Genomic DNA, 27,470 nt, shown 5'->3' with positions numbered 1-27,470 from the left:
CAACAGCTAAGACACGTCAGATGATAACCAGCTTGGTTTCTCATTCTTAATCATTTTGTTGAGTTACCAAAGAAAGGAACTGTTGAGCTTCTTCAAAGCCATCAAATGCACAATGGAAAATGACAACTATCCTAATTATTTCAACAAGTGTCATTTACCAAAGGAATGACATATGTTCTTCAATATACTGTCTTATTATCTGGCTCCAAAGACCAATGGATTTCATGGACTGACCAAGTTCAACCAAGTCACTGGGGTAGCTGTTGCTAAAAATCTCCGAATAAACTTTGGACGTCTATTCATGGAAGAGATCTTAGAGAACTAGGCTCAACAACAAGATCACATCTTGTATCCCAGGTCCATAGATAGGGGTGATCGCGGTGCGGGCGGTGCGATTTTTTCCTCAAACCACAAATCAACCCGCACATGCGATTTGTTAAAAAATTCAAACCGCACATGCACGGCGTAACCTCACAAACCGCGTAAACCGCATAAACCAAACCACGAAAATGCGGTGCAGTATTGTGCGATTTGTGCGGTTTACATATTCAAAAAAACTAATAATTACATGTAAATATAATAAAAATTTATCAATATGGTTTCCAAAAATAATATGACTTTGATTAAAAATAGAAATATATTGATAATTTGAAATATGTAAGCTAACATTTATAACAAAATATTATAGTAAGTAAGAAAGAAATAAATCTACTATATAAAAAAAATAATATAAATATGTAATATATATACACATATAAATATATATGCATATATAATTGCGATCCAGTGGGGTGGTGCGGGCGATTTTTGCGGTTTAATGATCACCCCTATTCCGAACTAGATGCAAAACTGACAGAAGAACATAAGGCCTTAGTTCGCAGTGATCACTTGAAAGAACCTCATATGCTCTCATCAAAGATGGTTGTCAAAGTTGATTAAACAGAGATCCAATCCCAATAAAAACCCCATCTCACTGACATATCACATCAGAGATTTACGGTTTAAAGTTAAATTAATATGAAATTTTGAAATAAATATGTATACTAAGACGGGTTAAGAAAATTAGTTAATACAAAGAGAATGCCAAAATAATTAGGCTACAATTAGAAAAAAGAAAATATAGTGGGATCATGTAGATATTATGAAACAACCGAATAAAATTTTATAATAATTAGGTCCCCTTAATTAAGTTATAAAATTAATATAGCCGTAAATTAATTTTAAACAAATATGAGTATAAAGATTAATTATAATAGTAATTTAAAATAGATTAGTCCATTAATGGACTAATCTATAATTATAGATGCTGAAGGCAGAATTCATCCATCTCTACTATCTACTGATGATTTATCAGTACCACCACGAATGTCTGCAACGAAGCTGCATCTTTTGATTCACAAGGTATAAATACTGTTTTTACTTTATCAGCATTTATTCTAAATATTGATTTGGTATTATCAACATTTATTTTTCATGTTATAAATCTTGTTGGTATGATTATTTCTAGACCTTATTTAAGGACTAGCTCTAGTTGTATGACCACATATTAGCCTTCTTTAGCCACCTCTTATTTCTGTAGGACAAATTATCTGAGCTTTGTTGTGAGTTGTGTGAAAAGATTTAGAGAAAAACAGAATTAAAGAGAGGCAGGATCCTTCCTGGCAAAAGAAGAGGTAGATGAGAGATATGATTTATTAATCCTTATGAGGAAACTCTGACTATTAAAAGTCATGAGATGTGTGGTGTGAGGAGTGGTGAGACTACTTTAAAATAATAGAGAGATTAAGTGCTATTTGTTATATGTTTGCAGATGCACAGAGTACTAAAGAAACAGATGATGAACAACAAATAATAATTTTATTTTTTTATATAATATTAACGGTAGGGATTGAACGACTATTTTTTGTTATAAGGTGACATATTTTAATAACAAAATTATTCGAAAATTTACATACTAACTTATTTTTACATAATATTTATGTTCATAAAGCTTTTCTATTGTGACCTTTAATACTTTTTTCGTATAATAAAATACAAGTAATAAAAATTGAGTAAAAATTAACAAAGCCCAAACCCAATTTTACGTATTGGAGTATGTCAAACACACACGTGAACTTCTGACCCAAAAAACACACACACTTACTCTTACCAAAAAAATCAGAACTTGAAGAAAGCCATGGATGATGACGATGTCAAGAGGTTTGAAGCTAAGAAGTTGTTCAAAGCGGAAGAAGAGTGATGATTGTGATGATGGTCTTTTATTATCACCACTGAGAGAGAAAAACAAGAAAACAATCTCTCCAGCGAGATTTTTCAGGCTAGGGAGATTGTTTTTAAAGGCAAAGAAGAGGGCAAGTAAGAAGAAGAGCAAAGCAGCAGCAGCAGCAGCTGGTGTGCAAGAGATTAAAAAAGGAGATGTAGTTGACATATCTACCCTTCTCTTCACTAAACGCAGGAATTATCTCCTCAAAGGAGACAATCAATGGGTACCCTTGTTTTGTCCTTATTATGTCTTAACCTAGTACACACACTCATCATATTTCTTTGCTTATCAGTTCTATGCTTAGATTATTACATATGAAGATTTGTTGTACATTTGGTGGTTATTGAAAAGACTTAAGCTTCACTTAAACTTTGCCAAATAACGTAGTTTAACAAATTATTCCGCAAGATATTGCCTCCAACATGTTTTCTGCTAGCTGATCATGTGCACTGTATATATTATTTTTTAGGTCCAGGCTAAGAAGCTGGATGTAAAGGTTATCGTCTTATATTTTATGAACCTTGTTTCTGGGCGTGATGATTGGATGCAAGAGACAACATGCTTGGTGGACATATACAATGAGATGTAGCCTAAAGGCTGTTTGGAGGTTATTTTTGTTGCAGCTCCTGATGTGACTATTTGTTCCGAGCAAGAAGTATCTTCCACTCCTGAGGAAAAACATTTTGACGAAAGATATTCTATAATGCCTTGGCTATGCATCCCATTCTCATATATCAAATCCAGGAAATATCTGTTAGAAAATAGAAAGTTTGAGGCATGTTTTAGACATGTTCTTAATGTAATTTCCTAAATCTAATTGTTGGAGGTTGTTCTTTATAATGAGGACTTAAACTTTCATGTTTGGATCTAAGTCATTTTCTTAGTGCAATACATAAAGAAATTGAGTTGAAGTTAGTAGCTTGAAAAATGTTGTGTGGGTTTGTCCCACATTGATTAAGTAAGCGAGGAACTTTACTTAATGTTTAATTATAATATTTACCGACTTATTATATTATTTTAATATGAATATTGAATCTGAATATCAGGATTTCGAGTAATGCACTGAACTGATTATCCACCGGGGTACAAAGTGTGCATTATCCACCGGGGTACAAAATGCACTGAATTGATTATCCACCGGGGTACAAAATGCACTAAACTGATTATCCGTCGGGGTACAAATTGTACATTATCCGTCGGGGTACAAAGTGTACATTATCCGTCGGGGTACAAAGTGTACATTATCCGTCGGGGTACAAAATGTGCATTATCCACCGGGGTACAAAGTGTGCATTATCCACCGAGGTACAAAGTGTACATTATCCGTCGGGGTACTAAGTGAGCATTATCCATCGGTGTACAATGTATGGATTATCCATCGGTGTACTAAGCATTATCCACCGAAGATGGGCTGTTTCTGATTCTGAAAGTATTCATTAAATGCATTTAAGTCAGAATATTTATTTAATTAATATAAATATTCAGTTATGTTTTGGGATGTAATATTTATACTGAACAAAACATTTTGTAATATTTCTAAAACCCTAGCTATCATCTTCCTCTTTTTCTCTCCTCCAAAATTATACAGATTAGCATAGGTTTTGGCGACTGAGGTCTGATCGCTGTTTGTACATCGAGTTGCTGTGAACCGGTGTCCTGTTGCTGTTTTATCCTGGGAGGGTTATTGGAGTCTCTGAACACAGTAAGTGAGGGCAATAAACTCTTCAAGAACAACCTCTTCCTCTCGAGGGATTGATGACTCAGCTGTGATTGAAAGCTTCATTACGCTAAGTTTTCTTTCTCTTCTTATTTTTCTTTTACAGTTGCTGATTATATATTATTTACGACCTTCGTGTTTTGTTTTCGTTATTGGTGCTATTGCCTTGTTCTTGTTATTGGTTGTATAACTGCCTCATTGTGTTAGTATAGTAGTAATTTACTATTGTTGCTTTCCCAACAATCTTGAAGAGTTTAATTTGTTATATAGCTATTTAACGAGATGGTTAACGAAACTGATACTCCTGTTGGTGAGACTCCTGTTGTTGTTGGTTCTGGTTCTGGAGTTACTGCATCCACCATAGATTGGACCACGTACAAATTTCCACAACCTATTGATTTATCAGGCATGCCTGATAAATTTAGTGGGGGGGGGCTTCTTTTTCTCGTTGGCAGAAAAAGATGAAGCTCTGGTTAACTGTTAAGGGTCTATGGCCGGTGGTACAGTATGATTCTCATGTTGTGGATCAAGAAAAGCCTGAAACTATGACTGTTTATGCGCTATGGGCTGAGAAGGATGGGGTGGCTAGGGCTGCCATTCTGGCTGCTTTAGCGAACACTCTGTTTGATGTTTATTCATCAGATGCTTATAGTGCTAAGCAGTTATGGGAGAAGCTGGACCAAACCCATAATACTGATTCTCAAGGTCTTGAGAAGTATTATGTGGCGAGGTTTCTTGATTACAAGCTGGTGGATACCAAATCCATGACTGAGCAAGTACATGAGTTTGAGATGTTGGTGCATGCTTTGGGTGAGTCTGGAATGGACTTACCTGAGAAGTTTAAGGTGATGGCTGTGATTGAAAAACTCCCTAAGTCTTGGGAGGAGTTTGCTCTCTCCCTGAAAAGACAGAAAGGAGAGATCACATGGACAAACCTTATGCTGGACATTTCTGTGCAGGAACAACACAAGTCCAAACAAGGACATGTGATGCCTGTTGAACATGAGAGTAGTTCGAAGGTGAACGTAGTGACTGTTGGGCAGAAAAGGAAATCTGTCAGTAAGAAGGATAACACTAAACCGAAAAATGACAAGAAGGCTAAGAAACCAAAGGCAAACAAACCTTGTTGGTCTTGTGGACAGACTGGTCATTGGAGTAAAGACTGTCCTGTGAAGAAAACAAAGAAAGCTGGAGTGGTAGCTCAAGCAAACACTGTGCTTGGACTTGCAACCACTAGTGGGCCTGTGGCTAACATGGTTGTTGGTGAGGTTGTTGCCTCTGACGCCAACGACGAGTATGTTAACTACAACCCTGAACCACTTTCCACTTATCTGTCTAATGAATGGTTGATTGATACTGGAGCTAATGTGCATATTTGTGCTGATATTACTCTGTTTGTATCTTATCAACAGACTCATGGAGTGACAGTGACAATGGGGAATGCTAGTGCTGCTAAAGTGTTTGGAATAGGAAACGTGGACCTGAAGTTTGCTTCTGGGCGGATTCTATCTCTCACTAGAGTGCATCATGTTCCCTCTATTCGTAGAAACATTATTAGTGGAAGCATTTTAGTTAAAATTGGCTTTGAACTTTCTCTCAAATGTAATAAAGTAGTTATTACACATACTGGTACTTTTTATGGCAAGGGTTACTTTTCTGATGGTTTATTTTTAATAAATGTGGAGCCTGTTTTGGGCAGTTTTATTAATGATAGTGTTGCACCTTCTGTTAATTGTGTAGAATCATCTGATTTGTGGCACTTACGACTTGGTCATTTAAATTTTGGTGCTCTAAAGAATATGATGAATATAGAGTTAATTCTAAAGCATGCCATTGATAAGAAAACTAAATGTCAAGTATGCGTGACTGCTAAATTAACAAGGAAACCATTTCATAATGTTGTTAGGGATTCTTACTTGTTAGATTTAGTACACACAGACATATGTGAATTTGGTGGTGTGTTGACTAAGGATCATTATAGATATTTCATTACCTTTATAGATGATTGTAGTAGATATTGTTATGTTTATTTGCTTAAACATAAAGATGAAGCACTAGATAAATTCATTATGTTTAAAAATGAAGCTGAAACACAAACTGGCAAAGTACTTAAAAGGTTGAGGTCAGATAGAGGTGGTGAGTATACGAGTACCTCATTTAATGAATTTTGCGCAAGCAATGGTATAGTTCATGAGGTGACTCCTCCATACAAACCTGAGTCTAATGGGGTGGCAGAGCAAAAGAACAGAACTTTTAAAGATATGATTAACAGTATGCTGATTAATTCGGGGTTGTCTAAGTACATGTGGGGAGAGGCTCTGAATACGGCTTGCCATATTCTGAACAGAGTCCCTCTGAAACACATGGATAAGACTCCTTATGAATTATAGAGAAAGCGTAAAACTAGTTTGATTTATCTTCGTGTGTGGGGGTGCCTTTCCAATGTGCTTGTCCCTGAACACAAGAGAAAGAAACTAGGACCGAAAACTGTTGATTGTGTCTTTCTGGGCTATCTTGAAACTAAAATTGCTATGAGATTTTTGGTTTTAAAATCTGAGATAGATGGTATTGTGGCGAATACAATAGTTGAGTTTCGTGATGCAACATTTTTTGAGGATGTGTTCCCTATGAAGACTGGTATATCACAAGGTACTTTTGATGATGATCCCACTCGCACATCGAGTTCCATTCCCGATCATGTGAAAAGGATGACGAATGTGGGGGCAGATCCTGGTAGTAGCTCTACTCCTAACGAAGTAGAGGAACCTAGAAGGAGTAAGCGTGCAAGGCTAGTCAAGGACTTTGGAAGTGATTACATCACTTACAATGTCGAGGACGAACCTTTAACTTTCCGTCAGGCCATGGATTCTTCGGAGTCAAGGCACTAGAAAGGCGCTGTGAAGAGTGAGATGAACTCCATTGTTTCTAACAGAACATGGGAGTTAGTCGATCTCCCTCCTGGGTGTTCTACTATAGGATGTAAGTGGATTTTTAAGAGGAAGTTAAACCCTGATGGTTCAATAGATAAGTACAAGGCTAGGCTAGTTGCTAAGGGCTTTAGGCAAAGAGAAGGAATTGACTATTTTGATACATACTCTCCTGTTGCTAGAATGATAACAATCAGATTGCTTATTGCATTGGCTTCCGTACATGGTCTTATCATCCATCAGATGGATGTAAAGACAACTTTTCTTCATGGTGACCTTGAAGAAGATATTTATATGGATCAGCCTGAGGGATTTGTTGCTTCTGGTAACGAGAGGAAAGTATGTAAGTTAGTCAAATCCATTTATGGCCTAAAAAGCTCCTATAGACTGGCACAAGAAGTTTGATGAAACTATTTTAAGCTTTGAGTTTTTAGTTAATGAAAGTGACAAGTGCGTCTACTATAAGGTTAGAGGAAATGAATGTGTGATTGTGTGCCTATATGTGGATGATATTTTGTTGTTTGGAACCAATATTGAGATTATTAACGAGACAAAGAGTTTCTTAAAAAGGCATTTTGAGATGAAGGATATGGGTGAAACTAGTGTGATTCTTGGGATCAAGTTGACTCGGTCAATCGATGGAATAACCTTGTCACAGTCTCATTATATAGAGAAATCTATACTTGAGAAGTATGGTTATTCAAATTGTAGAATCGCTAGTACTCCATTCGATCCTAAAGTTGGCCTTATCAAGAATAATTCAGGTATTCCTGTGTCTCAGTTAAGGTATTCTCAGATTATTGGGAGTTTGCAATATCTTGCTAATATGATTAGACCATATATTTCTTATTCTGTGTCTAAGTTAGCTAGATATACAAGCTGTCCGAAAAAGACTCATTGGGAGGCACTAGATAGAGTTCTTAGATATCTCAAGGGAACAATTTCTCTTGGCTTGCATTACCGGAGATTTCTGGGGGTACTCGAGGGGTACAGTGATGCAAGTTGGATAGCTAAGAAATCTGGTTCCAATGGAGTGACTGGATATGTGTTTACCCTTGCGGGTGGAGCAGTGTCCTGGAAGTCTTCTAGACAGACTTTGATTACTCGGTCTACTTTTGAGGCCGAGTTGTGTGCACTTGATGCCATATGGACGGAGGCTGAATGGTTACATGGACTCATAAGTATGTTACCTGTAGTAAGCAAGCCGCTTCCTACCATTTCTGTTCATTATGATAGCCGTACAACTATCGACAAAGTCAGAAGTGTTAAGTATAATGCTAAAACAAAGAGACACATCCAAGTTAGACTTAAGTCTATAAGGGGTCTTGTGTCTGATAGGATTATTGCTATAGAGTTCATAGGAACTCAGGATAATATAGCTGATCCTTTGACTAAGGGGCTTGAGCATGTTGTGGTCCTTAAGTCGAGGTTGGGGATGGGACTGATGACCCATCATGGTTCATCTACAGCGGGAACCCAAAACACCCGAGAGGAGATCCCTCGAAGTGTATTCAATGTGGTAATAACAAGTTGTAAGGATGAATCAGTAGTACCTTTACATATATAGATTGATACTTACGTATCTGAGTCTATCCCCTGGAAACCTCAAAAGGTACTGAAACTACAAGTATAGCAAGAGTTTTATAACTCTGAATGGGGTCAAGTCGTAAGACGAGATGTTAGTAGTACATCTTTGGAGATGCCCAGCTAAGCGAATGTTATTGTGAGGTCGCAATTAGAGGAAATGGTTATTTCTCGAGGCATTCGACGAACAGGATCGAGACACGACCATAACGGCTCAAAGCCGTAGATCTGACCATAGCCTTTGACTTGTCGTCGTCTATGGAGTGTGGTTACACTTCACGAATAAAGATTCAAGGTGAAATATATTCCATCTATATCCGGTAGCCATCGAAGTAGAGGACTTAGGAGGGTTCAAACCCCGGAGGGTATCGACTCTGAAAAGCAAGTCATGATAAAATCTGATATGCATTTCTATATGGATTTGTGGGGGATTGTTAGAAAATGGAAAGTTTGAGGCATGTTTTAGACATGTTCTTAATATAATTTCCTAAATCTAATTGTTGGAGGTTGTTATTTGTAATGAGGACTTAAACTTTCATGTTTGGATCCAAGTCATTTTCTTAGTGTAATCTATAAAGAAATTGAGTTGAAGTTAGTAGCTTGAAAAGGGTTGTGTGGGTTTGTCCCACATTGATTAAGTAAACGAGGAAGTTTACTTAATGTTTAATTATAATATTTACTGACTTATTATATTATTTTAATATGAATATTGAATCTGAATATCAGGATTTGGAGTAATGTACTGAACTGATTATCCACCGGGGTACAAAGTGTGCATTATCCACCGGGGTACAAAATGCACTGAATTGATTATCCACCGAGGTACAAAATGCACTGTACATTATCCGTCGGGGTACAAAGTGTACATTATCCGTCGGGGTACAAAGTGTACATTATCCGTCGGGGTACGAAGTGTGCATTATCCACCGGGGTACAAAGTGTACATTATCCATCGGGGTACTAAGTGAGCATTATCCATCGGTGTACAATGTATGGATTATCCATCGGTGTACTAAACATTATCCACCGGGGATGGGCTGTTTCTGATTCTGAAAGTATTCATTAAATGCATTTAAGTCAGAATATTTATTTAATTAATATAACATATTCAGTTATGTTTTGGGATGTAATATTTATACTGAACAAAACATTTTGGAATATAGAGGTTGAAATATACACACGTAAAACCCTAACTATCATCTTCCTCTTTTTCTCTCCTCCAAAATTATACAGATCAACATAGGTTTTGGCGACTGAGGTCTGATCGTTGTTTGTACATCGAGTTGCTGTGAACCGGTGTGTTGTTGTTGTTTTATCCTGGGAGGGTTATTGCAGTCTCCGAATACAGTAAGTGAGGGCAATAAACTCCTCAAGAACAACCTCTTCCTCTCGAGGGATTGGTGACTCAGTTGTGATTTAAAGCTTCATTACACTAAGCTTTCTTTCTCTTCTTATTTTTCTTTTACAGTTGCTGATTATATATTATTTACGACCTTCGTGTTTTGTTTTCGTTATTGGTGCTATTGCCTTGTTCTTGTTATTGGTTATATAACTGCCTCATTGTGTTAGTATAGTAGTAATTTACTTTTGTTGCTTTCCCAATAATATCTGGAAAAATGATTCGGTGGTGGCTTAGGTTTTAGGGATCGTTATCCTGTCTCTTTTGTCATTGATCCCGCTGGGGTGGTTTTGCAATGTCAAGCTGACCATTATTTTGAAGAGTATGGAGCACATGGATATCCTTTCAGCGATGAGAAGGTAAAAAATCTTAATTCTGAAGATAATGCAGCCAGACAGCATTCGGCAATCACCTCTTGGCATCTCCTGAACGTGATTATGTCATTTCCAATAGCGGGACTAGGTATACTAATTATAGCATTGTTTAGTGATAATAACAATAATTATAGCTGATTCATAATCTAAATTCTGCAGTAATAAACCGATACGTCTTTCAATTTCTACATTTAATAGAATTTTCATTATCAACTTAATGTGCTGAGGCTATCTACTTTTAATAGGTACTTATTACTGATCTTGAAGAAAAAGTGGTAGCTCTATATTTTTTTGAGGAGCCTCCTGTTGGAGAGTCTCCTGATGACCTCACGCCAAAAATTGAAGCGGTCTACCGATAGTTGGCTAAGAAAGGGGAAAATTTTGAGATTGTTCTCATTTACGCTCATGACACAGTATATACTTATGACTGTTCAACTGAAGTATCGTTCAATAAAACATTCAGCACAATGCCTTGGTTGGCACTCCCATTTAAAGACCCAAATTATAAGAAGTTGCAGATGATTTTTGATCATCCAGAGCAGTTAAAAGAGCTGGGACCCGAACCTACACTAGTTATTATTGGACCTCATGGGAATTTCATTGAAGAGTTTGGCACGAACATATTGTTGAATTTTGGTATTGCAGCATATCCATTCACACACGAATCAGCTGCCAAGTTGGAGGCTGAGAAAGCAAAAACGCTGAAGCTGGAGATGTTCTGGAGGGATCCAAACACGTTGTTCAGACAAAAAGATGGTCTAAATTTGAGTTTTTAATTTTGGCAGTGGTGCAAGATGTAAACTTCTATTATCTATTAAAGTGTTACCTACAGTTCTCGTTTACCCCCGCCTCTTCCTCGTAATCTAATACTTATTTGCTTAGTGGCTTTTGGATTCCCTTCTAACAAACTTGTCTATGCCACTTTATAGGTCCGATACTCCCAACTTTCAGGGAAGAGAACTATACTTCTTTTTGGGGATGGTTGGTTCAATAATTATGTGGATTTCTTTAGGATGCTAAAATCGAGGTATCTCCAGATGAAGAATACGACTAATGAGTTTGAAGTGATCCACATCTCCTATAAAGTGTCGGGATCATCATATAAGCAACATGTTGCAGCCACACGAAGTTTGACGTACCCTCCATTTGCTCTGGACTCGCCATGGTTGACGCATCCTGCATTTGCTTATGAATCAGATGAACGCAAGTTGTTACTTAATGTTTTTCATTTTGGCCGTGGACTTCTTGCATTTAATGTTACCAAATAATCATCTTCCCTTCCCTTTCTTGTGTCCTTTGTTCTTCTTGTGTGTGACTACTTCAACCTCGTCCCTCTCCGGATCAGATGACTCTTCCATGACCTCATCTTCCCTTTTCTTCATTCGTCGAATCCAACATTTCATTGTCATTTTTTATTGGTCCAAACCTAGACTCAAGATCTTCAAAAATTGTGCCTCAAATGTTTACCGTAGATTATGTGGGGAGTTGATTAGGATTTATAGATTTGTGTTGACTAAATTTCAAAAGTTTTGTGGTTTCAGATGATTGGTAAAATAAGGTCCAAGCAAAAAAAGTGCTATATAGTTATATGAAAATATGGACTAACATAAAAAGCTTGATATCATAAGTATACAGAGACTAACTCTCCTGGAACATACATAAACTAATACATCTATGTGCATCTTAAAAATAAAAAGTTGTTCATGAGCCAAGAGTCACTACACCATATATGGGCTATTGCAACACCAAGAAAGTGTAGTATAAGACCCCAAATATGTTATAATAGAAGCTTTTGCATCGTTTTTGCTAAAATTCAGCGTTGCATTTGCTGCCGTTGCAATAGACCCATGTAGCAACATTTTTTGGAGTTATCGCAACATTTTCAAAGTATTACAATAATCATTTTGTTGCAACACTTGTCTCTATTTTAGTAACACATTTATGATGTTGCAATAGACCTCTGAAACATTTTTTTGTAACATTTATTGAGGTAAAAGTGTTGCAAGAAAAATTTATTGCAACACTTAGCTGCAACATTTTTTTTCTATTGTAATGCTTTTTAATTTTTAGCAACATTTATCTGCAACACATAGTTTCCTATTATAATATTTTCACATTATATTAGAAACACATATGTGCTAACACTTTTTATTAGTCCATATTTTACTATCACGTTTTATTTTTCATATAATATCACAAAATTATACCAAAAAAGCATCCACATTCCAAATTTTGGTTAGTATCGAATCCAACAAAACAAATGTTAATACATCCCAAAAAAAAGTCGGCTTATATCACTACATCATCTTACATCTAGTACTTGAGTCTAAAGTCCAAACATATAATGGCAAATAATCAATAACTTTCACTATTGGCTACAACTCCCGTGTAAAATTTTAATATAGCTTGAATTACATTTCAACATAGGAACTTGTATACCGTTTCCATTCACTTGGCTTTTGTTTCCTTTTCCCACAAGAATATGTACATGTTTATAGTGAAATTTTGAATCCTATATGTGCAAGACGCTCAACTGGTCTTACAAGTATTTTCCATGGGAGCCTTCCATATTGTTCCCAAGCTTTGTGCAGGCTTGCAAGTTCTCATGGGACAACTATGGAGAGTGCACCACTAGATTTTAGAGCAACATTTCCACCATACAAATTCTACAGGAAGGAAACAAAATCGCAAAACTTAAGTCCATTTTATATAAATTTGAAATACCAAGACTCAATTTAAATTCCCAAAGTTACATCCTCTGTAAAGTAGTGTCAAGAAAAGCCTTTCTTTTAAGGTAACATTTACAATATATAAAATTGGGGTAATGTTGCCTTTAGTGATCTTTCCTGCTTATACGGGAATCTTGTGTGCTTTGATTGTATGTACCGTATATAGTTACCCGATCATAATTAACTTGAAGCTACTTTATTATTATAAAGCAAAACCACAGCTTCTGACTGGTGAGAAGTATTCTTCTGATCTCACCAGTCCCTGCACCAATCTCATACAGTTTTGCATCTCTAAGGAGACGCCCGGTGTCATACTCGTTTATATATCCGTTACCACCTAAACATTGAACTTATCAGTAGGATACCTCAACTCTAAAAAATATTAGTAGCATACCTGTAATGCAACCTGAGTTGCTCTCTCAACTACTATAAGTATTACACTAGCACAATCCTACTAACCATGCCATCCACGACTACTTCAGCATTCTTTAGATATCCAACAACCAGTACTAATAACATATAATACCAAATCTCTAAGTTGCATCAACATAAATCAAATTATTGGTTTTAGTTAACAGACCAGACAAAAAAAATTATAAACAATCATCTAGTTCATCTAGCATGAAAATAGTTCGAGATATAAGACATTTGTAGGACTAAGAGATTGTCTACAATCCCCTAAAATTCAAACATTAAGTCTGCTAGTACATACTGATATCTGAATATGCAAAAATCCTAGTCACTAAGCTGATTTTGCTTTTATTAAGATGGTCGTGATTTTGAGTTTTATAAAATGATATTAATAGGTAAAAATGAGTTTCTCAACAGAACTAAAACATGAATATCAATTGTTGCTATATAATTTTATAATCACATAAATTATAACTGAGATTTTTTCCACATTAATGTACATAATATAATTAGTGAGGTTGAACCATTAACAATGTACATATTAATCCATTATTAGTTGTCATTACTTTAAATAAAGCCATAACAAAAAAATTTCAAGGATACATTTATCCATAATTTTATGTGTGAGATGTACTTTCCTTAAAAATGTTATGCGTTAGAGCTGACGGGCCTCTGGATGAGAAACTTGGGATTGCAGGTGCTGGTGTATAATGAACAGATGTTTCTGATTTTAATATTGTTGCAATTGGATTCCTGTACAACTTATTTTGATTAATAAGTTGCTATAAAATAGAAACTGCATATGTAATCAACATTATTTTTCTTCCTATTTAACTGTATAAAAGAGAGAATCGCATTTCCGTCCCTGAAACTTACTGTAGTAAGCGGACAAGCCAGATCGGGATAGTCAGTTTTTGGTTCCAGATATAAGTCATCATCTAACAATACCACTCCAAGTCCACCTAAGTCCATAATATTCATTGCCTTTCCAGATCCTTCTTCGTCCTCGTTGAAGCATAAAATAATTTTCCCTTTAACCTTGCTTGCATCTAATGAACCTGATTGACAGTTTCTGAAGACATCCCAGGTATTTAGTAAGGAAAAACTGAGTGTGCATGCATTGATGTCCCAAAGAGTATATTTGTTTTACCTTGATGCACTATCCTCAGATCCATTAACTTTGGCCAAGACACCATCAATCAGCGGATATGTTGGAGACTTACTTAAACCAGAAAACTGAATGCCTACACCCCGAAGAATAAGATTATATAATACATGATTTGATTTTCTCATCAAGTAAATCAATTGCCAACATCATTATCATGTAATTATACATGCTTATACTCCATTATAGAATATAAGTACTGTAACTCTTACAAAGTAGAATCATTCTACCTTGATAACTCGATTGTTACCCAACACAACATTGGCGATGAATGGCTGGTCAATGTTAGAAGCCCCCACTGTTGTCAGCCAAGGTGTAAAATTTACGACACTCGAACTTGTAGGCCCATAATTACCAGCAGAACAAACAACCATGATTCCGTGTTCAATAGCATGAAATCCACCAATGGCCACCGGGTCAGTCCATATATCAGTATATCCTTCACCAATGGATAGAGACATTATGTCCACCCCATCATATATTGCTGCATCCATTGCTGGTAGCATCGCTGCTTCAGAGCAGCCTAAAGAGTCGCACACTTTGTATATGGCGATCCTTGAATTTGGTGAACCGCCCATGGCAGTTCCAGCAGCTAAGCCGTAATAGGAAACTCCAGAAACAGCTGCTCCAACTGCTATTAATGCGGTTGAAGGGTTTCGAGCACATAAACGCAACGGAAACAGTAATTAAAACTTGAAAAACTAAAATTTTTCGAAACCCACCGCAAGATCCATGCGAAAAATAGATATTTAATTCGTAGATCAGATTGTTTACCTTAAGAAGCTTTATAAATTGGTTGACTAATAGAGATCCAAAACTTGTTCAATCACCACGCATCCCGCTCTCGTGATCTACGCTCTATCGATATCCACACGAATGCTTGAACTCAAGGATTTGATGTGTACTAGCACAAACTCGTTTCTTCTTGCTCTCTCCATCTTCTCCCTTGGTGGCTAGGGTTTTATTAAAAGTCTTATTTTCAAAATCAGCCACACAAGAGATATTATATAGAGAGTATAATAAGAATTATAACTCTGAACTAATTAGGAGTTATTATTAATTCAAAATTCCTATTTGTATAATAATTAAGTCACACTTAATTATTTAACAAATGAATTTCATAATTAATATTAGTAAATTCAAATATCAATATTTATCTAATTAATTAAGTCATACTTAATTAATATTATAAATAATTCGAATTACTTTAATATAATTTAAATCCAATTTAAATTAAATAATCCTTCAAGCATTCTTAGTGTGTGACCCTATAGGTTATTATTACGTTGGCAACGAATTTTAAATCTAATTTAAAATCGTAAACAATGAGCGGCATCTAGTAATACATCATTGCTACCCAAGTAATAATAATTGAATCGGTGACCGATTAAATTTTTCGTGAATAATGTACAATGTAATATAATCCCTTTAACCAAATATTATAGATTAAACTAGAGGCATGTAATGTGTCATCCTCATCATAGTTTAATCTCAGTTTCCTTGATCAATGAGTAGACTATCATATCAAATCAACATTTGAGCATGACCACGCATTTCATAGTCTAGCTCACACAAGAGGCCAATAATATCACTCCTAAAATAGGAGGGTTAAATCCCATCTAAATCATTAATATTTCTCATACGATTCATAATATACCCAATGTTCACTTTTATCATTACCCAGTCAAGGATAACTTTTAATGTAATCAATGTATATTAATTCTTGTATAGAAATATAATGACTTCAGGTCTAAGGACCATTACATCATTATCACTATGAGAATTACTTATGACACAACAGACATGTAGAATCTCACATCGGGTCTGTTCAGCACCATGTACATATACATCTGTCTGTATTTTTGACTTTAGTATCACTATACCTATGATCAATAAGATGTGATCATCAGTCAACAAACACACCGATCTTAATGCATTATTATTGTCCCTTAATAATAATACTCGACTAGGGACCTTTAAGAATATTGATACTATTCTCATAATCTCATTTCTAAGTCACGTACTTAGAAATATAGAATTGCATATCATATTCCAAAGACATTTATTAATCTAACATTTATATCGCAGTAAATTAAGAATTAATAAATTATAAAGTGAATAATCAATAGAACATAAACATTAATAATCCAAATGTCTTTAACTAAAACTTCATAGTGTTGTCTTTAAGACACAAACACTAACAACGGTGTGGGTGCCATGTCCAAAATAGTCTCTAGCTGTCTGGTTGTGCTTGTAAAAGTTCCTTGCCCCAATTATTTTCCTAACATTAATATTCAGTAAAGATTTATTCAAGTCAGACACATATATTTCTCCACAAAAAGTGAAACAAAAAGAAGAATTATTAATATCTTATCGAATACTGTTCAACTTCTAATATAGTCTACAATTTGGTTTAAAACAAAGAAAATAGGACGATTGAAAATATAAAGTCTACAATTAATTGTGATGAATTAGTACATACACATACTTAAAACCATAAACAAACACAAGCATACACATTTTCTATCTTCGAATTTAAGTTGATAAGTGGTCTATTTAAGCCAACATCATAAAACAGAACCAGTAAAAATGCAGAATATTAGCAGGATGTGACAACTAGTATGATCCTGATATGATTAGATAATAACAATGATCCTCTAATATAAACTTTTATGTTATATGGTGAAGACATAAACTAGCTCGAACCAAAAATATATTAAATTCTCTAATTGTGTTAATAATCAAAACTGTAACTCTAGTAAAATTTGTTACACATCTTTTTATTATGTAAATTTTAGATCTTTGTTTTCTCAAAACGAAGGAGTATATATCGTGAAACGAAGGAGTATATATCGTGTTTCACAGCTATAGGGGGTTTAAAAAGAAACCAAAGGTACAGATGGAGAGAGAGAGAGAGGGGGTCAGGGGAGTTACCTGTTACAACTTAAAGCAAGGAAATCCTCTGTTGCTTCACAAGTTCCCTTCCACCTCTTTGGAACTGGACCCATATATACCTTGATCATTAAAGCTCTTGGATTCAGGCCAAACACCTGATAACCAAACAAATTTCTAAAAATTAATAATCTAAAAATTCTGAAAATCGTAAAAACACAACAAACAAATGAATGCACCTGAATCTACGACCCCAATTACAAGATCCGCTCCTTTATCAGTGAAATTCGTGAATGTAGAAGTAGCAAACAGCTCCTGATTCTCGAGAAAAGACCACGACCTGGTGGTGTGGAGTTTCAATATTATGTCTTGAAACACGGATACTACGCCTGGTACTTGAGCTACCAGGTCAGCTTCAGTTTCAGTCATGTGAACAGCAAATCCTGAGAATCCATATCAAAATTTTGTATTGTCTCTGACCAAAACCATATCTTAATTCCACTAATTGAAAAATTCTACTAATCTAACCTAACACATGAGCTTTAATCAAACAAAAATTAAGAATACATAATCCAATATATAATCAAAAACTTTCACTTGTATACATATATACACATAATAATCATAAATAATAAAAAATAGACAGGTAATCTACCTCTAATCGAAACTTGAATTAAATATTTACCCTAATCTTCGCTCAAATCAGTTCTGGGTTTTGGGGTTTTACTCTAATCGACTTTAGCTAATCGACTTTATGGATCAAGGAAATATATAAAGGATAAGTGACATAGATGATTGATTCAGATGGGTGAGAGATGGTTGAGACAGATGAGCGAGAGAGATGGGGGAGAAAGAGACGATCGAGGTAAAGATGAGCGGCTGAGAGAGATGTGCGAGACAGAGATGTGTGGTTTTCTGAAATAAAATTTATTTTGAGTAAAAAAATATTTGGTGCCAATTGTTATCCCGCTCATTGAAAAATTTCAACTCCCGCCTAAAAATTTCAGTCAATTGGATTAAAATGTAGCATGTATTGTAACACTTTTCTAAAAATATTGCAATTGTTTCAAATTGTGAAAATAAACTTTTTGTTTGCAACACTTTCATATCTTTTGTAGCACTTTTTAAAAGTGTTTCAATATACTAGCAACTTTTGTGGCTATAGTAACACTTTATGCAACACAAATGCATATTGGGCTTGCAATAGGTCATATATGGTGTAGTGAGTGTACCAGATCAAGAATGCAAGCAAATGGTCTCCCACCCTAAGAACAAGTCCAACAGTCCCTTAATAAATTCCTTATAAATATTATAAAATATTAACTCTTAGTGATTTAAGACATGATTTTGAATTTAAACTTAAACAATGATCTTTATCTTCATTCCTTATTATTATAATAATAATAAATTTGATTAAGGTATGAAAGGAAGAGAGAGTAAAGAACTAAAAAGAAGAACACATGAAATAGTTGGGTGTGTAGAGGACAGGAAAAGAAAGTTACTTTGATTAAGAACACATAAAATAGTTAGATTATATCTATTTCAATTAACAAAAATGTAATTTTATTCATTTCTAGATGGTTATATAATTAAGTCGCCAAATCAAAGATTTAAAATAATCTCAACATACCTGGACAAGTGGCACAATCTTATAAGTTTTCTTAAATATATTGAACGCACACCGCACACATATTGTACATGTTCCGCACAAATACTAAACTATATTGTACGCACACTGCACACATATTGTACATGCTCCGCACAAATACTATACATAGTCTGTACTTGCTCGGATTTCTCTTTACCTCTGTGTATGTTGTTTTCATTTGAAGGTTGTACACCGTAAGCACTGTAAATACCGTCGTCAATTTGCTGCTACATAATGGAATTTGAACGTCCATCAATTCCCACTTCTTTAAGCCACATCTTCGGAGGTAACACACACAAGGATGATAGATATATGGATACTTAGATAGTTAGATAATTATACTCTGATAAATTAACTGTAAGCGCCGGTAACACTCAGCTCCGTCAGCTCAGAATGGAATTCGAACGATGTCCGTCAGCTCCGTCTTCGTTCAGCCACATTATCGGAGGTAATATACTCACACACATAGAGAGAGATCATTACTTCTTATGCATTAATGTTTTTGTATGTTTGTTCAGAGATTAATTCGCCACAGAGGGCTCGAGTGGCCAAACGACTGCATGAGAGTACTGTTGCTTGCGGTTATCGTTGCAGCCTCTGTGACATGTAAGAAGTGTTAACTCGTATTTGTCATTTTTGTTAAATATAGTGACAACATTACAATGACATCATGATCATGATGTCATAGCAACTTGGTTCCCAACACTGTAGCATTCTTAGGCTCCAAGTTTAGTTTTCCCATTTATAGTTTTCATTTTCCTGGTAATTGAATGTTTCATAGCAATACAAGAGTTGTTTGTTATTCTCTTACATTGTTGTTCAGTTTCACTATCTTCATCAAGCTCATATTGCTTATACAGTATTTATAACTCGTATATGTTATCATATACACATACAAGCAGAGCATACCCACACAAATTCTACAATTTCCATGAACTTACCTGTTTAATCTTTTTGTTGTTCCAGGTGGCTACCTGATCAAAAGGAGCCAGATTAAGGCTGAGAAGACGGAAGCACCGGGAGAGGTAAATCACCAGCTCCCGCTGATAATTGATAACCACATATTAATAATAATATAACCTGTTATTATGTATCTGCAGGGGTTCTGATGCATCGCTAAACCCGCTGCACCCACAAGCATATTGACTGATAATGTCAACTATGCTTGTGAGGTGGTCGACTGCAGTAGCATTCGCCTAGGCGGCGAGTGCTTTTATCCCGAGTCGGTTAATTATTATGCTTCCTTTGCAATGAATCTGTTTTATCAGATGCAGGAAAAAAAAATGGTACCTGTAATTTCAAAAACACGGGCATCATAACTGTCGTCACTATCGTCTGCTTTTATTATAAATACAGATATATGGATACTAAGATAGTTAGATAATTATACTCTGATAAATCAACTGTAAGCGCCGGTAACACACACTGTTAACTATATTAGGGCTAATACTGTAAGCTCAGCTAAGACCAGTACCTTTACAATTCAACATCAGATTGTAAATAGGAAAGAGCCTACTAGTAATATAGAAAGTGTGATATCACGATGTGTGGTCTAGCTGGCATTCTGTTAGAGCTTGTATATAAAACCAGATAGAGTCATGTATCTTAGTAAGTGAGAGATAACAATTCTACATTCTTCATTTTTCTTATATATCTTCTTCCTCAAGATAATATTTCTTCTGTTATCATAGATTTGACATACACTTCAGCTCCATGGAATTCGAACAACGTCCGTCAGCTCCGTCTTCTTCGTTCAGCCGCATTATCGGAGGTAACATACACACACACATATCACATGGGAGTACTGTTGCTTGCTGTATATTAATGTTTTTGCATGTTTGTGTATTAATGTTGGCACTAGAATTACAGAATGTCAGCGATGTAACAGTTATTAGTTATTACATGACACCCGCGATCAACCTTGAGATTTTAGAACGGACGGGATCACTTACTTGTTCTCAACCTTAGATTTTTCACTTTCCTCCCAAGCCTTGATAAAGGACAATCTTTTTTCTTTTTCCACTTCGGCAAGAGCAACATCTGAAGTAAAATTATACATCGGATGTTCAGTGACAATGTCTTTATTTTTAGATATATAACTGGGAGTATCTGGGAGTACTGTTGATTTTGGGTCATATTAATGTTTTTGCATGTTTGTTCAGAGGTTAATTCACCGCAGAGGGCTCGAGTGGCCAAACGCTGCATGGGAGTACTGGTGCTTGCGGTCATCGTTGCAGCCTCTGTGACATGTAAGAATTGTTAACTCGTATTTGTCATTTCTGTTAAATATATATATAGAGTAAATTGCAAGTTGAGTACTTGAAGTTTCACTTTAATGCATTTGTGTATCCATGGTTTGATATCTTGAAAATTGCATGCTGAAGTTAAAGAAAACTAATAAAATGCATACTTACGTTAGTTAGAGTAAACACCCCGTTTTAGTGTTGGTCTATCTGATCACATGAATTACAAATAAAAAATATAATAATTGCAAGAAAATTAATTTATTTAAAATATCTCTACTCTAATATAATGTGCGAAAAATTAACATTATACCATTATATCCAATTATTCATTACAAATTACAAAATATAATATTATATATATATATTTTATCCAACAAATTCTAAGAGATTAAAATAAAATAAACTAAAGTATCAAGTAATTTTACTCACAAGTCGAACCGTTAAACTCCATTATAAACATGGACCCCTACATTACTCCTTTGTTGATAAAGTATAATATTAAAATAACGTGATGCGGGAGATTTTGAGATATTTTACGAGATCATGATACGTGATATTTGAGATCCATTTTGAGAACTTTTAAGCATTTGTCCTCCAATTTAATTATCGAAATCTCTTGGCACTTCACACCGTCACCTTCAATGTTTTCCATAATGTAAATATCTTATTTAACTACTGTTATGAACATGTTACAAACCAACAACAATTTTTGTTATTTTTAATCTGTAAAATTATTTTTCTCAAATTATTTTTTTAAATATAAAAGTACTTCTCTATGTGCGTAATATATTATATTTAGCTTTAAGTTTAATTTATTAACATAGTTCGTCCCTTACATGGGACATTAATCAAGCAATATACAAATTAATGATATATACTCCCTCGATTCATCTCAATTCTTAATATTCTTAATACTCCCTCGCTCTCTTTATAAGTGGTCTTATTTGACTTTTTTTTTAATTATCACATTTAACTTTAATGCAATTAAATTGATTAAAATTTACTGAAATTTATTGATATTTTAAAATTTGAATAAAATAAAAAAATTCATTATTGAAAAATACATTTAATTTATTTTAATATATAACTTTCAGTTTTTACAAAGAATATAAGAGTAATGTTTAATTTTGGTCAAAAATTAATTAATTTAACTTTTATAAAAAGAAATGTGACAACTAAAAAAGTATGTAGTAATTAAAAAGTATATAGAATTAAATGGACCACTGCTAGTTTCTTTCTCCTTTGTAATTTATTGTTATTATAAAAAAAATTGGGTCATGCCCGCAAGTGTTGACTCTGTTGATTAAAGAGCTGATAAGTGATAACGTCACATATTCGAATCGCACATTTATGATTATGCCTAATCAGCCAGAATCTGTCGTCAGGAATCTGTCGTCACGTGGTTTTTAAAGCTAGCTCATGCGAGCTTTAAATTAGATGGCCTTGAATTTTAATTATAATATATCGATATATGTTAATTTTGTACGTAACGATTTTGTATCTATTCTTCATACCGCTTGATATTATGTGGTGCTTATGTAAATGGGGGAGACAGTGAATTTACCAATTAAACCTCGGCCCAGTTGACAGTGTTAACTTGAATTAACAGAAGTATGCGTTTTGCTCATTATACGTAACTTCAACATGCAATTTGCTAGATATTAAAATACGGGTACACAAAGTGCACAAAATTCAAACTATAAATACTTGCTTTTAACTCGTTAAATATAATGACAACATTACAATGACATCATGATCGTGATGTCATAGCAACTTGATTCTCAATATTGACACGGTAACATTCTTAGGCTTCAAAGTTTAGTTATTCTGTTTATAACTTTCATTTTCCTTGTAATAAATAAGTTAAATATTTCGTAGCAATACAAGAGTTGTTTGTTTTTCAAGTTTCAGTTTCAATATCGTCATCAAGCTCACATTACTTATACAGTATTTATAACTCGTCTATATCGTCTATATTATCATATACACATACAAGCAGCCATGTCTATACAAATTCTACAATTTTCATGAACTTACATGTTTAATCTTTTTGTCGTTTCAGGTGGCTACCTTATCAAAAGGAGCCAGATTAAGGCTGAGAAGATGGAAGCACCGGGAGAGGTAAATCACTAGCTCCAACTGATAATTGATAACTACATATTAATAATAATAAAATAACCTGTTATTATGTATTTGCAGGGGTTTTGGTGCGTTGCTAAACCCGCTGCACCCACGAGCATATTAACTGATAATGTCAATTATGCTTGTGAGGTGGTCGACCGTAGTAGCATTCGCCCAGGCGGCGAGTGCTATTATCCTGAGTCGGTCAATCATTATGCTTCCTTTGCCATGAATCTGTTTTATCAGATGCAGGGGAAGAAAAATGGTACCTGTGATTTCAAAAACACGGGTATCATAACTGTTGTCGATCCAAGTAAGTATTCAAAAATTTTGAATTTTTTGAAATTTTACTAGAAAGTTTACTTTATGTTTGTTTCATGTCTACTAATTGTTATTGTTGTATGTGTAGGTTATGGTTCTTGCATTTATCAGCAGAACCCTTGACCGAGAGCTACAGTGTGTAATTATATTGTAATTTAGACTACATGTTATTACTCTGACATGTAACATATACTATTTGAACTTTTGTATCAAACTACAGTGGTTGTCATGAATAAAAAATTATTTGACACGTGCACTATTCTGATTGATCATTAACTGAACTAATATTTGATGACAAACTATATATAAAACTGTATTATCAAACAGCTACATTGTAAATCGACTCCTTGTCTTGAAATGAAACCGGTGGAACTTTATATAGAGCCCAAATGCTACTTTTAACTACGGTGTCTAAACTACCCTTACATTTTATTCCTCAATACTTCTCCTCAAGCTAATGAGCGAGAACAAAGTGAAACTCTTAGCTTGGAGACATAAACTGTACTAGCTAGAGGACTACTACTCACAAAGCTCATGGCTTTGTTTCACATTAGAGGACTACTACTTATAAAGCTCAAAATATCAGCCAAATTAACGCTACGCTAGCCGAACTATAAATGTTCACGGAGCTTAAAATAAGAATGAGCACTCAGTCACTTCATTGGAGTGTCCTCTCAGCTTCAATGATCCATGAAAGGACACAATTTCCAAGCACAATTTCGAGTAAACAAAGCTCCATACTCGATGATTTGTAGATATTAAGTTCCATGACTTAACAACTTTGAGCCTGAAAGGTTCCTAAATCAACATCATTGGCTTCATTAAAGTTTTGTAACAATTAACAAGCCACTTGGTTAAAACTTGGCTTCATGCTAACAGCCTCATTATCAACATCATTGGCTTCATTCAAGTATCGATAAACCCCTAATTTGAGCAACGAACTTTGAACTTGACAACATCCTTGTTCTTCTTAATCTTCACTGAACGAGCTTCCTTCCTTGGTCTCGTGTATTTGCTTCGGCATTTTGTTTGGTGGCTGTGAGGTTCTTTTCTTATTTCCAGTTATCATATTCTATCTTACTGAAAAAAAGGGTTTTATGAGTTTTAGAATTGGTTTGATTCCAAGAGTTGGTACCTCACTTGGTAGAATTATTGGCAGTACTCTTTATCATGGTCTTATGATAATGAAGCTGTGGCGATATTTGCATTCGATGAGATTGTATGTTGCCTACAATAGTTACTCTAAAACCTCGAGGTTTTAGAGAATGACCCTTTCCAGGATCTTATATTATTCTAACAGTATATAGTATGTACATATTGGGGATGTTGCTAGCTATGCAGATTCGGTTTGTCGGATTTCAGAACGTGCTAGCAGGGGAACATATGCCTCGCCTGGGGAAGAGTGCACTCTGAGGCTCCTGAGGATTTCGATACTTCTTTAGTGTTTCTTGTACCCGGTGTCAAGAAGTTTTCAAGAAGAAAACTTTAGAAAGGGAGTCACTATTTTGAGTCTCTTAGTGATGTCTTGCAAAAAGTTGCAGCAGAACATGGGGATCTTGAACTTGAATCTGAAGTTGAAAATATTATTGAATGTAAGGAAGAAGGTGTGTCGGACCCTGACGTGGTACCAAACAGTACCGAATGATACAGTAGATGAAAAATAACAAGACTGGTCTGGAGTTCAGAAAGATATGAACACTGAAACTATTGTGGAAATTGCTAGTGTATGCTGTAATTCCATCAAAATCCGAGAGTTCACTTATGAAATGTGCAGAGTGAACAAGTACTCGAACTAATTTTACAGTTGAGCTTGCATAGCCTTAAGTGAGACATATATACTAATTATCATACATGATGGTATAAATTGTGTGTTTTAGTGTGATGCTTATGCTCATTTATTTTAGTTAGTTTTTTTTAATTGTACCTCAATGTTTCACAGTAGATTATGGTCAAGAGTTTGGATAATTTATATATTTTGTGGTTTGAGATGATTGGTATATCAGGTCCACACAAACAAAAGTGTGAATCAAGTTACATGGAGCATTGTTAAGGAAAAGCAATGCATACATGATTCATAGATAGATGAAGTAGTACACAGAGATAGGAGATGATGGCGTTGTCGTCGATGATGTGCGGAAAAGCAACGGTGAAAAGAGGAGAAGAGATTTATGTAGCAGGAATAGCAATGAGAGGCAGCAAAGGCCCAGCTCAGTTTGCTCTGTCCACTGCTTACTCACTCAACTTTTGGCCTCTTTATCATTTTATGGTCATCATCAAGCCACCCACCTCACCACCGGTCTCTCTCTCTCTCTCTCTCTCTCCCCCCCCTCTCTCTCCCTCTCTTTCCCTCTCTCCCTCCCTCTCCCTCTCCCTCTCCCCCTCTCTCTCTCTCCCTCTCTCAATGTTTGCTCATTTATATATGGCAGCTGCTGGTCTTTGATTTTCAGCCTAAAGATCCTGAAAATCTATATGTTGCACTTGCTGCTCTTTCTGGTAACTATGTACCAGGTAATTTTTTCTTCACTACCCTTCAAATTTTGTATTTTATAAATGAACTTTGAATTTAGAACGAGAACTGAGAATTGGAATTCAAACCACAATTATCAGAACACACAACTGAAGGATGCAATAGAGAGACAAAAATCAAATGCTTCATTAAAATAGGCCAATGAAAATTATGAGAAATTATGTTTTTCTTAGTTCTGTATTCTTAGACTGGTTCTGGGCAGTGTGGCAAGGCTACTCCTGCTAATGTCACGTTTCATTTCACCGTTTAGGAGTGGTTCACAAAAGGACGTTATCAAAGCTGCTGAAAACTAAATGCTGGTATGTAGGATCTTCGAAAATGGATGCTGTTAAGGGAGCTGATAAGTTCAATAAAACTTGGCAGACTGATTTGAGGATTGGCCATCATGACTGTCGAGATTATACAAACGGTAGTTTACATGTTACATTCCCAATTTGAAATTCTTTCCTACATACTTGTGCTAAGAGTGCCAATATTATGCTGGTCAATTTTATTGTTTGTACAGAATAGAACCAGTTGTACTTTTCATCTGCTTCTGCCTCTTTCTTGGCTTCTTACTTTGTTTCTTTCAACATGAAAGGATTGGTGGAGTATCTCACTGGTGAAGAAAATGTGTTGGACCGTCTGGGGAAAAGTGGTTGGAGCCAGTAGAACATCTCCTGTGTAATACATCTTTTGTTACAGATTTGAACTTTTTTATAATTTGATTAAGCGGTGTTTGGAAAAGGATGCTTAATCAGGGATGCAAGTTTGCACTATAATCCACATTTTCTGGAATATTTGTGTTGCTGTACACGAGGCCAGAAGAAATCGTGTAGAAAGTTTATCTACGCTCAACACGTACAAGGGGCCTGATCTTTGTTCAATGTTAGGCCCCTGATCTCCCCACAGAAGATTTTGAGCTAGGACGAACTTAAGAGAATGCTAGGACAGACACTCCCTCCCCTCAAGAGAAGATCGCGGTTTATTAAGAACTAACAGCTACTTGAGCTTGTTCAAATTGGCCTCACTCAGTACTGTGTTATCAGTATCAGCTTTTGTTATCTCTTGAGCGTTTATATTTATATTGAAAAGTTAGAACAGTTGACTCTTTGGCTCACGTTCCGCTTTATGTAGACAGAATCCAGTAACATGATCATACCTTTG

General features: G+C 35.3%; 3 protein-coding genes across 4 annotated transcripts; 2 read left to right on the top strand and 1 right to left on the bottom strand.

Moving 5' to 3' along the window:
• The first annotated feature begins 10,731 nt into the window (after window positions 1-10,731).
• Window positions 10,732-11,532, top strand: LOC141707103 (putative nucleoredoxin 1). The gene is made up of 2 exons (XM_074510094.1): window positions 10,732-11,020; window positions 11,216-11,532. Exons 1-2 carry the CDS (start codon window positions 10,732-10,734, stop codon window positions 11,530-11,532), a joined length of 606 nt encoding a protein of 201 aa, XP_074366195.1.
• Window positions 11,533-12,867: 1,335 nt separating this feature from the next.
• LOC141707079 (CO(2)-response secreted protease-like) lies at window positions 12,868-17,890 on the bottom strand. Its single transcript, XM_074510060.1, has 6 exons — window positions 17,701-17,890; window positions 17,584-17,619; window positions 14,820-15,203; window positions 14,555-14,648; window positions 14,281-14,476; window positions 12,868-12,930 (listed from the first exon to the last, which is right to left on the bottom strand). The coding sequence occupies exons 1-6, from the start codon at window positions 17,888-17,890 to the stop codon at window positions 12,868-12,870; spliced, it is 963 nt and encodes a 320-aa protein (XP_074366161.1).
• A 7,857-nt stretch (window positions 17,891-25,747) lies between these two features.
• On the top strand, window positions 25,748-27,416 carry LOC141706636 (uncharacterized). 2 transcript variants are annotated; one of them, XM_074509418.1, is made up of 4 exons: window positions 25,748-26,093; window positions 26,224-26,305; window positions 26,632-26,733; window positions 26,905-27,416. In XM_074509418.1, exons 1-4 carry the CDS (start codon window positions 25,905-25,907, stop codon window positions 26,973-26,975), a joined length of 444 nt encoding a protein of 147 aa, XP_074365519.1. In that variant the 5' UTR covers window positions 25,748-25,904; the 3' UTR covers window positions 26,976-27,416. The 2 variants fall into 2 exon arrangements, with proteins under 2 accessions (XP_074365519.1, XP_074365518.1); XM_074509417.1 differs by having other exon boundaries at window positions 25,763-26,093; window positions 26,575-26,733.
• The last annotated feature ends 54 nt before the right edge of the window (window positions 27,417-27,470 follow it).

Source organism: Apium graveolens, chromosome 2 (genome assembly GCF_009905375.1).
Source record: "Apium graveolens cultivar Ventura chromosome 2, ASM990537v1, whole genome shotgun sequence".
NCBI classification, from domain to species: domain Eukaryota; kingdom Viridiplantae; phylum Streptophyta; class Magnoliopsida; order Apiales; family Apiaceae; genus Apium; species Apium graveolens.
The sequence above is the reverse complement of the archived record's forward strand: the minus strand, read 5'-3'. Positions and strand labels throughout refer to the sequence as shown.